This window comes from Nansenia antarctica (genome assembly GCF_963989245.1).
Source record: "Nansenia antarctica genome assembly, chromosome: 4".
In the NCBI taxonomy this organism is placed as follows: domain Eukaryota; kingdom Metazoa; phylum Chordata; class Actinopteri; order Argentiniformes; family Microstomatidae; genus Nansenia; species Nansenia antarctica.
This window is the reverse complement of record NC_137689.1, coordinates 25,404,107-25,419,201: the sequence shown is the minus strand read 5'-3', so window position 1 is coordinate 25,419,201 and position 15,095 is coordinate 25,404,107. Positions and strand designations below refer to the sequence as shown.

Below are 15,095 nucleotides of genomic sequence, written 5' to 3'. Positions count from 1 at the left end.
TCTCTTCAAACACGTAATTAGACTGCTCTCTCTTCAAACACGTCATTAGACTGCTCTCTCTTCAAACACGTCATTAGACTGCTCTCTCTTCAAACACGTAATTAGACTGCTCTCTCTTCAAACACGTCATGAGACTGCTCTCTCTTCAAACACGTCATTAGACTGCTCTCTCTTCAGACACGTAATTAGACTGCTCTCTCTTCAGACACGTAATTAGACTGCTCTCTCTTCAAACACGTCAGTTAACATGAACCGAAAGCAACTGTGTTGCGATGAACACAGCCCTGTATGGAAGACATCTATACATCTGTATCTGTATCTGTATCTGTATCTTATTTGGCCATGGGCGGCGACGTCGATCAACAACTCCATAGATGGTGTACCCTATAATTTAACCCTGCTTTTGAAGTAGCTGCCATGTTAAAGTGTTAATATAGGCTAGTAGTCTACACTGTTGGGAGGATTGAGAGCAGAGCTCTGATTCGGGGTATTTTGGGACATTATTGCGCGGAGCGCGCGGCCACACTTTACGCACGTTCGATTACGCACAACCAGCCATTAGAGTGTTTAATGCTGCAACACTACCGTTTAAAAGGAAGATATCTCTAATGACGTGCATATGGCTTGCAAGACCAATTCTGGTCACTTACAATGGCACTAAAGCCAATGACTAAAGCACATCAATTGATATTCCAACGGCTTTCTGTGTGCGCGACCGATTTAATCTCAAATAGCCTAAAAGTGCAACATATGTACACACTGCACCGATGGGCAGTAAGGCGGCTGTTTCTTAGCAACCGTATTTTTTTTTTACCCCTGTTGCCAAGTAACCACGTGCCATGTACCTGTCTAGTCTACGTCAGTTTTACAATCCTTTACACTCAGCATGCAGGTGCAATGTAGCCGTTTGTGAACAGTGAACCCACAGACTGTAATTCTCTACGGAAATGATCACTTAATTATTACTTAGTATTACTTTACTTATTTTACTCTACTTTATTATTGTGATTGTGTAATGCAATTCTGCAATGCCAATGTTGAAGAATCTAAGCCAAAGATGTTTACTCTTATGTGCTCCATTATTGGATAAAATAAAGTAAATTCTGATTCTGACATTAAAAGCGCATTCTGTCGACTTTTGAACGTATAATGTAAGTCTAAATCAGGTCTATTGGAATTATTAACTCATATTTTTTCCCATTAGAACTGTACATTTCCCACAATGTAGCCTATGAACCTACATGACACTTAATGATCTGAAAGGCAGTCAATGCACATACTATGGTGCGTAAAAATCCTCGACAGAGGGCCACTCAGAATGCACAATGTCTGTTGGCTAGGCGATTACGCACTGCTGTGGATGGCCTTTGGCTGTGCCTCACCCAATTCATCTATCATCTGGTTGATTACAGGTTAGAACTTTCTGAACGTTAAATGGATGGGAGACGGGGCGTGAGTGAGCGAAATGAGAATGCAATAAGTACGTAAATACATAGCCTACATAGACACTGGGTTACGTAGAGATCGTTTTTATTGAAATAAAATTGATTGGCGACAAGAAGTGATTGGCGACAAGGAATGATGGCAGCTTATACATGCTAATGTGTATTGAATTTCAGATGTGTCATGTTAGTTATTGACTGTATTGCTGGCTGATAGGTTTATAAGCAATTACATCAAGTATGATTCTCACACGCAGTACATGGTGGGAAAGTCATACAAAAATGCACCAAATTATACTCCGACATCTGGGACACAAACCAACAGTCACTGGTGGACCTTTTAATTTGCAAAGTGCCATATTGACAAAGGGAGGTCAACAGACACTGGAGAAGGAGCAATATGGACACTGCTTCCATGCAGGTTTCACAGGCACATCAGCATGTATAGCAACAAAATAAGAACGTCGTCGCAGATATAATAGGTACCCTTGAGACTTGCTCTGTACATCTGCTTCCATTTATGCTAGATAATGTTGAGCTCAACTACCAGTGTTCTAGGAAGCCTGGTTAGTCATACATATAACATTAATCTGTTTGAATATATTTACAAATAAAAACGTATGAGGACTTGGTACATAACTGAAATGTTGCCAATGTATGACTGTCATGGAGTACAAAGCACACTACTTCTGGGTTACAGGGTAAAATCTTTCATTTGAGTTCTAGAGATATTCATGTCTACAAACTACACCACATCACTGCACAGTATTATAGAGAGGTGACCCTGGTCCTTAGGCTGCTTGCATACGCTAAATATTATTCACTTTTAGGATTAAGCAATTTCCAGCAAGGTGTTTTTAACTGCAGGGCAATACAAACACATACACTTGTAATAATTGCTGACAATATGGGGTTCCTACCATGACAATATCAACTGATGTTAACCCAGGGTTTAGATTTGGCCCCTGGCCTCACGTTTGTTTGGATGAACAGCTGTATATGGAATAGCGATAATAATCGTACATAATAAAACATAACGCATCATATTTCATTGGAATCAAAGTAAGGTGAGATCAGCATTACACAATGTACAACTCATTCCACACTCACAATTGGCATATTAATACTGCAACACTGAAACCAGAAAAGCAAAATCTGGAATAAAGGAATGCAAATATAATTGTTTGACGGCTGTGGCAGATTGGGAACTGGGAAATAAGAGTGGAGGCATGAAATGATCAGCTGTAATATCAGTATAAAACAGGAATGGCACAGATCCAAGCAAACACATCATAATAGCTACCATAAATAGTGGTTTGCCTAGTGGTTACGAAGAAGAGAACAGAATGACATCCACTATGCTTTAAAAATCATGGCAAATTGACAATTTCATGTTCCCTGGCCCTGCTCTCGCCTTTTACTGGAGCCATCTTGGCCCAGGATTGTATTGGTTGCTTCCTATAAACATTGCAACTGGTTCAACTGGTAGTCAGGCCCAGAAAAGCTTAGCAGATGCCACTCACTCAAATCACTCATTTGAGAACCATTTGTGGAATGGTTGGGAAAAGCAGTACCACTGAAGCAGAAAAGGAATAAAAAAGAATCAACAAAAAGCAAATATGATATACACTTTCCTAATACAGTACAAAGAGGTGGAGGCCATGGCTTTGTGAGTATAAATGATATTTCTTCTTTTTGGAGAAATTCAACCACATTTGACGACATTAAGACATTTAAGTTTAGGATGGAATGGGGATATCACATTCTCCCATGGAGGTAAAGATGGTGGAGAAGGTGGAACAAGGGCATGGAATAATCAACAACAACAAATGCTAAAAGCCGCTGTTTGTTCTTGGGGGTAGGGAGTGTGTAGTGGAAGGTGGTGGATAAAGGGACGGACGGTGAGTTCAGTTCTTCAGGACTGAGTCGTACACTTGGTAGACGTACTGAGACACCTCAGGAGCCCGGCACTTCAAGGAGAGCTGTGTGGAAGAGGAGAGAATGGGTCAAGTAAGCAGGAGAATGGGAATATGGCAATCCTAACCATAACACAGCATTTCAGTAATAATTAAAGCTGTATGCTTTGAGATTGTAAGAATGAAAAATGTGTTACAAATCAAATGTATTGTCATTGTCATTAACAGACCTTCTCTGACGCTGGCCTGCTCATTACAGTATGCTCTGCTGCTGTCCCCAAGGTATATATTTGTCTGAGTCATATGCCAATAAATTAGCCTCACAAAGACCTGTCCTTGACCATTTAAATGTCTCTTTTAAACATCCATTTGGCCTCGGCACCAAGTCTAGGCTAAGAGCATTCTTTCATCAGCTTAGCAACATTTAAAAGCTGCTTATCCCCGAAATGTGTTTGGACTTTATGTACCGGAACACAAAGCCCCAGCACTTGTCCTTGGAGATTGTTTATATCATCCTTTATGTAGCCTGTAGTCAAACACAGAGGAAAAACCCATGTGTTAACTATGTATGGTAAGCTAAACACACAATACCATGCATTAGTCATCATGGCAAAAGAATCACAAAAAAACTGCTTGAAGAAACTTTTGTTCAGAATCTCTTCCACTGACTCTGCATCTCTTGCCTAGAGCCTTCCACTCCAGACATTCTCCACCGGGCTGCCACGGCAACCCTGGAGTGTCTTCGTCAGGGGTGCCGTCCCAAAAAACATGCTGATGTTGCTGACATAATAAAATGGATTAAAACTAAACAAACAAACAAAAATCTATAGTTACGCAACTTATCATGAAAATGCTGATCATTAGCACCTCATACATCATAAACATTTGTCGCACATGCCTCTTTCCTCATGACACAAGGCCAACGTTTGGTTTTATTACCGCACAATTCGACCAAAAGTCTCTAGGAGGTAACTTCAGTAGTCTCTGGCCGGTAACTTCAGACTGCGTTCGCCCCTGGCTGTGGCTTGATGGCCACTATGATGGACCCAGACTTAACTCTCATTACCAATTAATTAGCTGCCGATTGACAGCTTGGCCAGCCAGGCCAAACAGACTCTACCTCCGGGGGAAAGCACTGGTAATGAAATCTGGGAACAGGCAGTGAACAGCTGCCTGTAAAACTATCAAAGGTGCTAATCTGGAGATTAATGTAGTCACCCAGATAGGCTAGATGGGACCAGAGGTACGATACAGCAGCAGTTGGGAAAGGCAGCAGTCAATCTCCACAGTGGATCAAGTAGACCAGCTCAGACTGGAGAGTCCTGACCCTTCTGATGGTTCACCAGCCACTGATGTTTTACTAGTCCCTACAATGTCACCCCTTTCAGACATTTTGCTAAAAGCTAGACAAAGTGTTTTCCGAAGCAATGTTTCAATTGCACAACCAATTAGTAAAATATCTTCAATTGCTTGCATATTATGTATAGTAGGATTAAATGGGATATTGTGCTGGGCACCGGGTTGTCTAAAGAGCCTTGAGCTTGACAGTTCTAAGACCACAACTGACAACTACCTCTATTACCCCTTTCGCACCAAGACAGAAGAACCGGTTCTTGGTTGGTTCCAGAGTGGCACCAACAGTTGGCTGGTCTAGAACAAAGAACCGCTTACGTATAAAAATAGATATAACAAATAAATAAGATAAAACATTTAATAAGCATAGATAAAATGCTAGTGTTTAGTCATAAATGCTGCAGAGCATTTAGCCTACTTTTAAATATATTTAGAGTTTGGGCCTGTTTGAGTTTGTTTGTTCCAGGAGCTCGCGGCACAGTGACTGAAACCTGCTTCGCAGTGTTTTGTTTTCACTCATGGAATGTTTAGTTGGTTTGTCTCAGCTGACCTTAGGAGCCTTGCTGGAATACATGGTGAGAGGAGGTCTGATAGGAGGTCATGTCTTTTGGTCCAAGACCACTTTGTGATTTATATACAATCAGAAGTACTTTTAATTCAATTCTCTGAGAGACTGGTAGCCAGTGTAGAGACCTCAGGATTGGTGTAATGTGTTCAAATGTCTTTGTTTTTGTTAGGCACCAGCCCAGAAGAACAACTAGGTTCTTGTTGGTGGAAATGGGCGTATGCGTGAGCAACAGGGACTTGTGAAAGAGAGAGGAGCACTGAGCACCAGGGTGACAGTGACATAACAATGGGTTACATCATCCTAACTTTAACGAACAGCACTAAAAAGAAAAGTATTTCTCTCAAGGTGTTTCTCATGGCAGACATTGCTGAGAAAATAGACAAATGGAATGCAGCTGAATATAATCTGCATGGCACAATTGAAAAACGCTCAGACACACTAGAACAGACTTGACGGACATTACCAGACCTTTCTCGAGGCCTCTGTCCTATTGTTGCCCTTCTCATAGATTCTCTAGATCCCTCAGCTATCTAGTGGAGTAAAAGTTAGCCGAGCGGACCGTTGGAGCCCAAGGCCAGCCATTACTCAACCAGAGGACAAGCCATTCCCAATGAAGCCTACATGATGAACAGGCTCTTTGAAACACACACCAGTGTGGTTGGGGAACAGGCTCTGTGCTTATGAAACAAAGAAAATCAATAACTAGCATCACTTTAATAATAACTAGTGCTGTCAATCGATTAAGATTTTTAATCAAGTTAATCACAATAATATTCTGTAATTAATCAGATTAATCATGATTAATCACAAGTTTAAAAAGTATTTACTTGTATTTTGGGGGGGAGATAAAGAAAAACATGTGTGGTGTTGGAATAAAGAATTGCATGACAAACTGAATCTTTACTTTATTATAACATCATTAGTTTTGATGATTTATGAATAAGATTAGAAACTCTTAATTTGCTTTTAGTAAAAAAAGTCTCAAGCTATGCAGTCAGAATTGCACTTGACTGCCAAACCTCAGACTGCACAGATGCACTGCACCCGTCTGTTCTTGCCTGAATTCTAGTCGGTTGAACCAAGCCCTATCGTAAGTAACGGCTCCACCTCAAAGATGAAAGGGAAAAACGTTGTTTCCGCCTGGTCTCCCACCGGGGACCTCCGGAGTCGGGAAAGGTTACCCTGAAACTCCCTAAACTTTTCCTCATTCAGTGTCATGGTAGACTTTACTATAATGTATTGGTTGGTTTTGTCGCGCTGTTCCAACTTTCAGTACTTCCGAGAATTACAGAGTCATCTCCAAGCAGTCGAGTCTGACTAAATTTGTCTTGCTTATATCTTACTAATGTCTTGCTTTTTTCTTCAAAATAGTCTATTTAGTCCGAAAGGCTATTCTTCTTTTGCCAGAAAAACAAGTGTTATTTGAATTATATTGGTGTTTATTTCCTACCTGAGAGAGGAGAATGAGAGGTGATTGAGAGACATTGAGTGGAGACACCATATCAAACAAGATAATAGGTTTCCACAGTAAATACACGTGTATGAACCCCTGATGATATTTACTGTGGAAACCTATTACACTGTTGGGACTAGAGTCGGACGGTTTTACGGTTAAACCCAAAAAAATAAAAAATAAATAGCAATGGTGTTTACCAAAACCACATAAAACCAGACTTTTTATTTTATTTTAATTTATATTATTATTTTTAACATTTAATCACAACGTCATAAATTGATATATATATATATATAATAAACGCCTTAAGAGTGTGTGATTGAAGATGCTATGAAAGTGATTTTTGTAAACAATGTAATTTGTCAATAAATTAACTGTCTAAAAAGACATGTCACATGACAGCTTCTCTAACACCCTCCAGACGACCTCCAGGCGCATTCAGGACCTCCAGGCGCGTTCAACAGTAAATGAAGACAGTGTTTCAGGGAGGAAGGCCGCTAATCATTTTCTGAAGGTCACTATCCCAGTACGTGTCTCAGAGTGACGGTCGTGATGTTCTAAGGAGGGGGGTTCTCTAGATCCCTCAGCTTCAGCATGACACTGTTTTGCAATCCTTCACTGATATAACCTCTAACCTGACATCTCCTGCATGACAAATGACCTCTGTGGTTGAAGTGGGGCAGAATGAGGGTCAGAGGGCAGGAAGGGCCATATCTCACCGTGTAGTTGGGGTTGCCAGGTTGGATGCGTAGCTCGGCCAGGATCCAGATGCCGTTGGTGAGCTTCAGGGACTGGTACAGCATGTCCTGGCCCTCCACGTTCCTCTTGGCAATGGTGTAGATGTTGTTGCTCTGCAGCTTTCCTGAAACGGTGTCTGTAAGGGCCAAAGCAAATATGGTTCACGTACACAAGTTGAACAATCAAGTGGGAGATAAGTGCTACACAGGAGACATGTGTATCCTTCCCCAAGGCAGCTATACTCTACTGACAAAACAAAGATAACTGTTGATAACAAAGATAATTTGTGGTTCAGGCATAAACATTTCTGAGAGGTCTGAGAGGGCTATCTATAGCCTTCAAAAGAGGCAATGTACTAAACAGTAGCAGAGCAGAGAGGAAGGAGAATCGTGAAGAGGATGAGCAACGGGATTCATAGCAACCTCATTCTCTAGGGACCAGAGTTACTGCTAGCTTATAACAGGTCTGGTCTATCCAGGCAGTTTCCTGGGGTTATTTCTCTGTGTTATCTAAAATATAATTTGGACAAACCTTATCATTACCAACAGCACATGGAAAGAAACAACAGCCATTAGCTGTTCTTTTGATTCATATTATACAAACACTGCTAAATTACAGTATTGCATTTCCATTACCTACATCAGCTGCATCCTTCCAATCAATCAGCATACTTAATGTAACGCTAATGAGCCAGGCAGCAAGGAGAAGCTCGGCTAATACATCTACATTAGCTTAATAAAAACAACTAGTGGAGCGGAGTGATTCCTTTGTGTTTCAGAGACGCTACTTTCACGGATCAGAGTTGAGTGATTGATTCCGTTGGACTTTCGAGGGCTCTAAGCCCAGCTGGAATAACCTCAAGAGTGAGAATGAAGTGAGACTGAATATTTAAGGAGGTACAGGGTTGTGCTCTTGCTACAGGGACAGTCACTTTAGGGATACGGTAGCTACTACAACCTCTGACATCACGTCTAGAAGGGGGGATGACTACTCGCTAGCTACTACGCCAGCTCACAGGCTGAACTACCACCACCTCTGACCGTGTGGCCTACGTCCAACTGACAGTCCTGACATTGCTCCAGCTCCCCAGTGCCACCAGGGGCAGATCTGAGAGGAGGCTTGTGTGAAGTATCTCCTTCAGGAAAAGTAGGAAGGAGAGAGAGGTGAGGCTTGAGGGCCTTGAAAGGAGTCCTGAGACGGCCAGGCGGGCAGAGGGAGAGAAGGGAAGAGAGAAGTGTCAAGTGTTAGGACGAGTGACTGACAGCAAGAGATAAGGAAGTTCAAATTCCCAGCAACACAGGAACAGATGCTCCTCTATTTGACTCGTCCGTGTTCTATTTCAGTGTGTGTGTCCTGTTTTCATTCCAGATAGTGTTGTTTTTAGCCTCCAACACAATCACTTTATCAGTAGTGAACCCTTCAGAGATGCGCACAGAAGCTCAATAGAGTAGCAGTGTATACAGACACTCTGGCAGCGCCAGCTTGCTTCATTGACGTGTTGCTTCTGCGGCTGGCGTTGCGTGTCTCCATTGACTACGTTGGACCTGTTCCAACTTTGTTTGACAGGCGCGAGGAGAAGACATGCAAAACTTGTTTTTGTTTTGTCTTATTTCATTTACATTTGAATAGTACAGCAACTGTGGGTAACTGAAGAGGTGTTTGCACATGTGTTGATTGCCGAGGCTTGACAATGTCAAGTGCCTCTCAGGGCAAAACGTTTGTGTTTTACTCTAATAACAGCCGTTCAAAAGAATATTCAACCATGTGATGAGCAATTACTCTTGTCTAGTGAATGATTACTCTACTTCCAACTTGTCAATTAAGTAGTAATGTCATTGTTCTTTCAACTACATGATAAGCAAGCAACACTTCATTAACCACATTCAAAACAAAACAATAACAGTTGGTGAAAATTACCCTTACCTTCATGAAAAGAAAACATAGGTTGCAAAATGGCAGAAAATAACACAAAAATGACAGCAGCAAATCGATTTTAACATTATTATATATCAACTGATATTAAAAAGAATCTAACAGTGCTATTTCTAGTCTCAAAAAGCCCTCCATGTTGGCTGCATTGTGATGCAAATAAAACAAAGAAGCAGATGTCAGCAGATGGAGAAGGTGTGTGTGAGAGAGAGAGAGAGAGAGAGAGAGAGAGAGAGAGAGAGAGAGTGTGTCTGCGTCACTGCAGATCGGAGAAAAAGGCCACATCTGCTAGCTGAATTCTTTGACTACAAAGACTACACTGCCATGTTTGTAGGAGCCCTCGCTTCTCAGGAACTGAGAAAGGAAGCTACTTTACAGCTCCCTGTGTCACCTGACTGGCTGAAGTAGAATCAAATCAAACAAGTCAGATGATGATAATAATAATAATAACTTTTTATTTGTATAGCGCTTTTCCTGCAAACGCTGCAGCTCAAAGTGCTCCAATCATTATATAATCATAATTTAATATTTTTTTCATTTAAAGGCAATATTATAAAAGATGGGTTTTCAGTCTTGACTTGAACATATTTGCTGAGGTTGCCTCCCTAATGTAAACTGGCAGTACATTCCACAATTTGGGTGGATAAAATGAGAATGCAGCCTCACAAAATCTCTTCTTTTGTACACAGAGAAAACCAGCGTCAGAAGACCTGAGAGTCTATTGGGCTGATATGCTAGCAAAAGGTCTTTCAGATATTCTGGTGCTGTGCCAGTGAGAGCAATAATATAAACAAGCAGAAGGATCTTGAAATCTATTCTGAACTTAACAGGAAGCCCGTGTAGAGTCTCTCAAATAGGAGTTATATGAGCTCTTCTGCTTGTTTTGGTTAAAACTCTCCCTGCTGCATTTTGGACAAATTGCAGCTGGCCAATAGCTTTCTTCGGAAGACCAGAAAGGAGACTGTAACAATAGTCCAAACGGGTAATAACAAAAGCATGCATTTACACTTCTGCATCAGCTTGCCGGAGAAAATGTCTAACTTTGAATGAGTCATGATGAGTCAGGCCAGGAAAGAGGAGAGTCTCATAGCATGTGATTCAGATTTGAGCATGCTGAGGTGGGAAAAGACACATGATAATACTGACTGTTGAAAGATTACGCCTCTTATTAAACTAATCCTAACTAATACAAGTACACATACATAGTGACATAGTGACTAGAATCCCCAGCCCTTAATGGATAAGAAACCCCTAAAAGGTGAGAAGATCCCTACGGAGCAACAAGAGAGTAAAGGCCTCTGATCTAACCCTGAACCACAGCAACCATACAATCTCTGTAAGAGTGTTTCAATGCATGGAAGCAGGGTTGCCGATGCCATAGGAACGCCTACAGAGTAGCATTTACATGTCATCTGTTCTCTTTCAAACCGGACTCAAGGTGTCATGAGACCAAGTCCCATGTCTTATCCTTTTTAACTAACGTATGTGTTCATGGATGAAAGTAGACACCTACCTGCATTTAAGTGGCACTCCTTGATCTGGTACTGCAACTCATTCTCGTTGGGGATGTCTTTCCAGGTGGCTAGGAACACCTGTCGCTCTGCAGGGGGGAACAGAATAGGTGTGACACCAGTGCTGAGCAGGGAACTACTTCCCGTGAAGTGCTGATAGAGTACTGAAGGGTGACGCCCTTATAAATTCAGTGTTCTAGGACTGCTTTCAGGAATGTCATGGATTGTTAATCTAAGCTGGTGTCTTCATATTCTTACTGAAAAACAAAATATATACATTTGGACACATTTCAAACACGGTATCAGAATTTTAACAATATGAGTCATTACAAACTAATGACTAATCTCAGAAGTTACTGAACGGGTGGGGTTGATTCAAATGTTATAAATAAATTCATATGTTATAAATGAATATGCCCTATGGTGAGATACGAGAGGATATTAAAGCCACAAAGTATGCTCCTCGGAACTCTATTTCACTTAAGCGAGAACAAGAGCCTTTGAGATTGGCTGGGAGAAACTCTTAATATTCTTTGGTGTTAATATAATGCTAGGAAAGGAATAATGAGGACCTAACTGGATGCTCTGTGTTGTGACTGAATTAACAGACGTCGTTTTAATTCCCCCACACCACAGACATACCCATTTTGCCGTCCTCCACAAAGAAGATGCTGAGAGGGATAAGCCCGCTGAAGTAGAATACATCAATGTTGTTCTTCACAGCCACCTGTGGACGAGAAAGAACATTCAAACATAAATGTGTTGTTAAAAAAAGGACACATTTTACCATAGAAAGACAAAGATGTACAAAAACAAAAAACAAAAAACAAAGATGTACAAAGACAAACACCAGGTGTTTAAAAGACTTGGCAAGCTTACCGTACTCTTTCCAGCCTGAGTAAGCAAATTGTATCTAGCTTAATCTTTGGGGTGCTGGTAGTGTGTAGTATGATAGCTGTGGGCCTGCTCAAGTAGTTTCTACTGAAACCACTTGGCTTTTGAGGCCTAAGTAGGCGTGGATTTGCAACTGGGAGGAGTCAACATCTCTCTAGCTATTAAGCCCTCAGGAGGTCAGGGGGTCACATTGTCTCATACATTGTGGACTAAGTGAGTACACCTGCCCGGTCGTTTAGTGATCATTAGTGGGGAGGGGCTGTAAGCCTGCCAGTTTTCAGCAATTACTGAAATCTCCATTATTATCCGGACGGTTAGAGAGCGACAGCCTCTGCGACGGCCTCCTGACACAAAGATAAGGTAGTCTATCTGTCGGAGTCCATCGAGGAAGGCCAGGACACTAAGGGCTGAGGGGGAGGGCTAACTATGACTTAGTTTCGAGCGATTCCAGGACCAGACTAGCTTTGAAGCTGTAGGGGTACCTACCCCTTGATTCCAACATGCATTGCGAATCATCTACAGAAATGTTATGTCGCTCTATTCAATGCGGAAATGTCATTACTTTCTCTGTAATTACTTATTAATAAAGATTTGAAAAATTATGATAACCATCTTATTATCTTAGTTTAATGTCATTACAATGCATTATAGACCTTTTCTTCATAACAAGCATAACAAAAAAATCGCTTTTATGTCGAGGTGCTGTGTCTAACGTTACAGGCTGATTTGTGGACAGTCGCGCATATGATATATTTCCATGTCTGATGTCTAATGTCTAATGTACTAATGTCATTTCAATGCATTATAGACCTTTTCTCTACAACAAGCATAACAAAAAAAATCGCTGTTATGCCGAGGTGCCTATGCTTAACATAGAAAGTTCCACAGTCCAGCGCGCTCGGGTTTAGCAGTAGAGGACTGCAGTAGAGGACTGCAGTAGAGGACTGCTAAACCCGACCCCTTGGTGGTATATGACGCTATCTGTATTGCGGCACTTATTATACCAAAACAACTCGCAATCTAATCCGAGCAGTTGTTATTATGTAATATTATCGATGGATGTGCCATTTTCGATGGAGGGCAGTGAGCGGGAAACTCATCAAGGACATGTAGTTAATTAATGCAGTGGACAGCTTTTTTTTCAATTAAATCTGTAAGTCATGCATTTTTCCATGTTTCCCATTGATGGTATATGACGCCGTAAATTTAACTAAAGTTCAGCCGCGAAGTTGTTGCACTGTTGTCCTAAATCAGTGCAGACTGGCAGGGTAGGAGCACAGGTTTCATACAGGTTAGAGCGCCGTTATTCTGTCATGGTCTGATAATGAAGCATTGTTCTTTTTTATTTGATGACTTGTTTGATCGATTGATAGCGTAAAAGTGAAGTTGTGAATGAGTCGCGAGCGTCAATGCTTTTCTACGATACTACTGATGACGTATCAGTCTTGAAGGGTTGTCCCATTTCATAGGGGTAGATTTCAACCCCGACGGCTTGTGGCTCTGTTCGAAGGCCGTGGCTCGAAATCGAGTCACACTCGAAAACGAGCCATAGGGGTAGAAAAGGGAATCGGGATTGGGCCTAAGAATACTATGTATCTTCTTTTCCATTTTGATTGTTCTCTTGTCATATTCCTCTACTTTGAGTGAACTTTGCACCTCTAACTTCTTGTTTGACCATTAACCCTGTAACCCTATACTGACTAATATCACAATGTCCTTTGTCCCTATTCCTGTTCTTCTGTCCCTCAGGAGGACACATAGATGCTACATCCCCCCTAGCAACCCTTCCAATATCATTTATCCACCTTCTTCAACTGACCATGACTTTATTGTCGCGGGAGGTCTTTGGAACTGCCAGTCATCAGCAGTCCGAAAAGCTGAGGCTATTTCAGCTTATGCTTCGTTCATGTCCCTCAACTTCCTTACTCTCAGAGACCTGGATACAGATACACCAGCAGTCCTCTCTGATGCCTACTCCTTTTCTCATACTTTTCTTCCTACGCCTCCTCTACTATCATTCCAAAATACATTCTTCTGCCTCTAATCCTAGGATACTGTTCTCCACACACCTCAACCCACCTCCTCCCCTTCCTACTTCCCTGTCTGCCGATGACTTTACAAAAAGGTTTATGAAATTAGCAGCACCTTTTCTCCTCCTCCTACCAATGCTGCAAACACCCCTTCCAGACACTCTGCACTACACTCAGTCTCTGGCTTATCATCTTTTCCCCCCTCTCCCCTGATGAGATTCTCACACTGATCACATCTAAGCAGGCAACCACCTGCCCTCTTGATCCCATCCCTTCCCCTCTTCTCCAATCCATTTCCCCCAACATCCTTCCGTACCACCGTAATCAACTCCTCAATCCACAGGATCTGTCCCGGCTGCCTTCAAGATAGACAGAGTCATGCCTCTCCTCAAGAAACCCACCCTTGACCCGTCCTCTGTCCACAACTACAGACCGGTATCGCTTCTCTACTTCCCTTCCAAAATTCTTTAACGTGCTGCATCTAAACAACTGACTGACTATCTCCGTAAGATGGAACACCTGGACCTCCACCAATCCAGCTTCAAGGCTGGGCACTCCACTGAGACTGCTCTTCCTCCCTCTCCTCTGGTCTCATTCTCCTGGACCTGTCTGCTGCCTTAGACACAGTCAACCACCAGATCCTTCTCTCCATCCTCTCAGAACTGGGCATCTCTGGCACTGCACACTCCTGGTTTGCTTCCTACCTGGCGGGTGCTCCTACCAGGTGACTTGGAGAGGATTGTTGTCTTCTCCACGAACCCTCACCACTGGAGTACCCCAGGGCTCTGTCCTAGGGCCCTTACTGTTCTCCCTCTATACCAAGTCTCTTGGCTCGATAATCTCCTCACACGGGTTCTCCTAACACAGTGACGCAGATGACATTCAACTCTTCCTGTCTTTCCCATCCCCTCCTCTGACCTATGTGGCAACACGTGTATCTGCGTGTCTCAATGACGTCTCTACATGGATGTCAGCCCACCATCTTAAGCTCAACCTTAACAAGACTGAGCTACTCTACCTGGGAAAAAGCCTGCCCTCTCCAAGATTTCTCCATCACAGTGGAGAACTCTACTGTAACCCCCTCCCAGACAGCCAAGTGACAGCAGTCACGCTGCCCGGTCACGTCTCTTCACTACACTCACTCCCCGCTGGTGGAATGAGCTTCCGACGGCTGTCAGAACTGCAGAGTTACTCCCCATCTTCCGTCGGAGACTGAAGACCCATCTCTTCAGGCTACACCTTAACTGCTCCTCCTAAG

At 42.3% G+C, this 15,095-nt stretch overlaps 1 protein-coding gene across 3 annotated transcripts in view; it reads right to left on the bottom strand.

Annotated features, from left to right (window-relative positions):
- Nucleotides 1-1,532: 1,532 nt before the first annotated feature.
- Nucleotides 1,533-15,095, bottom strand: part of ap2b1 (adaptor related protein complex 2 subunit beta 1) — a 55,755-nt gene continuing 42,192 nt past the window's right edge. For all 3 annotated transcript variants that reach the window (XM_080528361.1, XM_080528362.1, XM_080528363.1), the window contains 4 exons: nt 11,556-11,640; nt 10,916-11,002; nt 7,455-7,609; nt 1,533-3,424 (listed from right to left, as the gene is read on the bottom strand). In XM_080528361.1, coding sequence (XP_080384487.1) covers nt 3,350-3,424; nt 7,455-7,609; nt 10,916-11,002; nt 11,556-11,640 — 402 coding nt within the window. In that variant the 3' untranslated portion in view covers nt 1,533-3,349. The remainder of the gene's footprint in view (nt 3,425-7,454; nt 7,610-10,915; nt 11,003-11,555; nt 11,641-15,095) is intronic.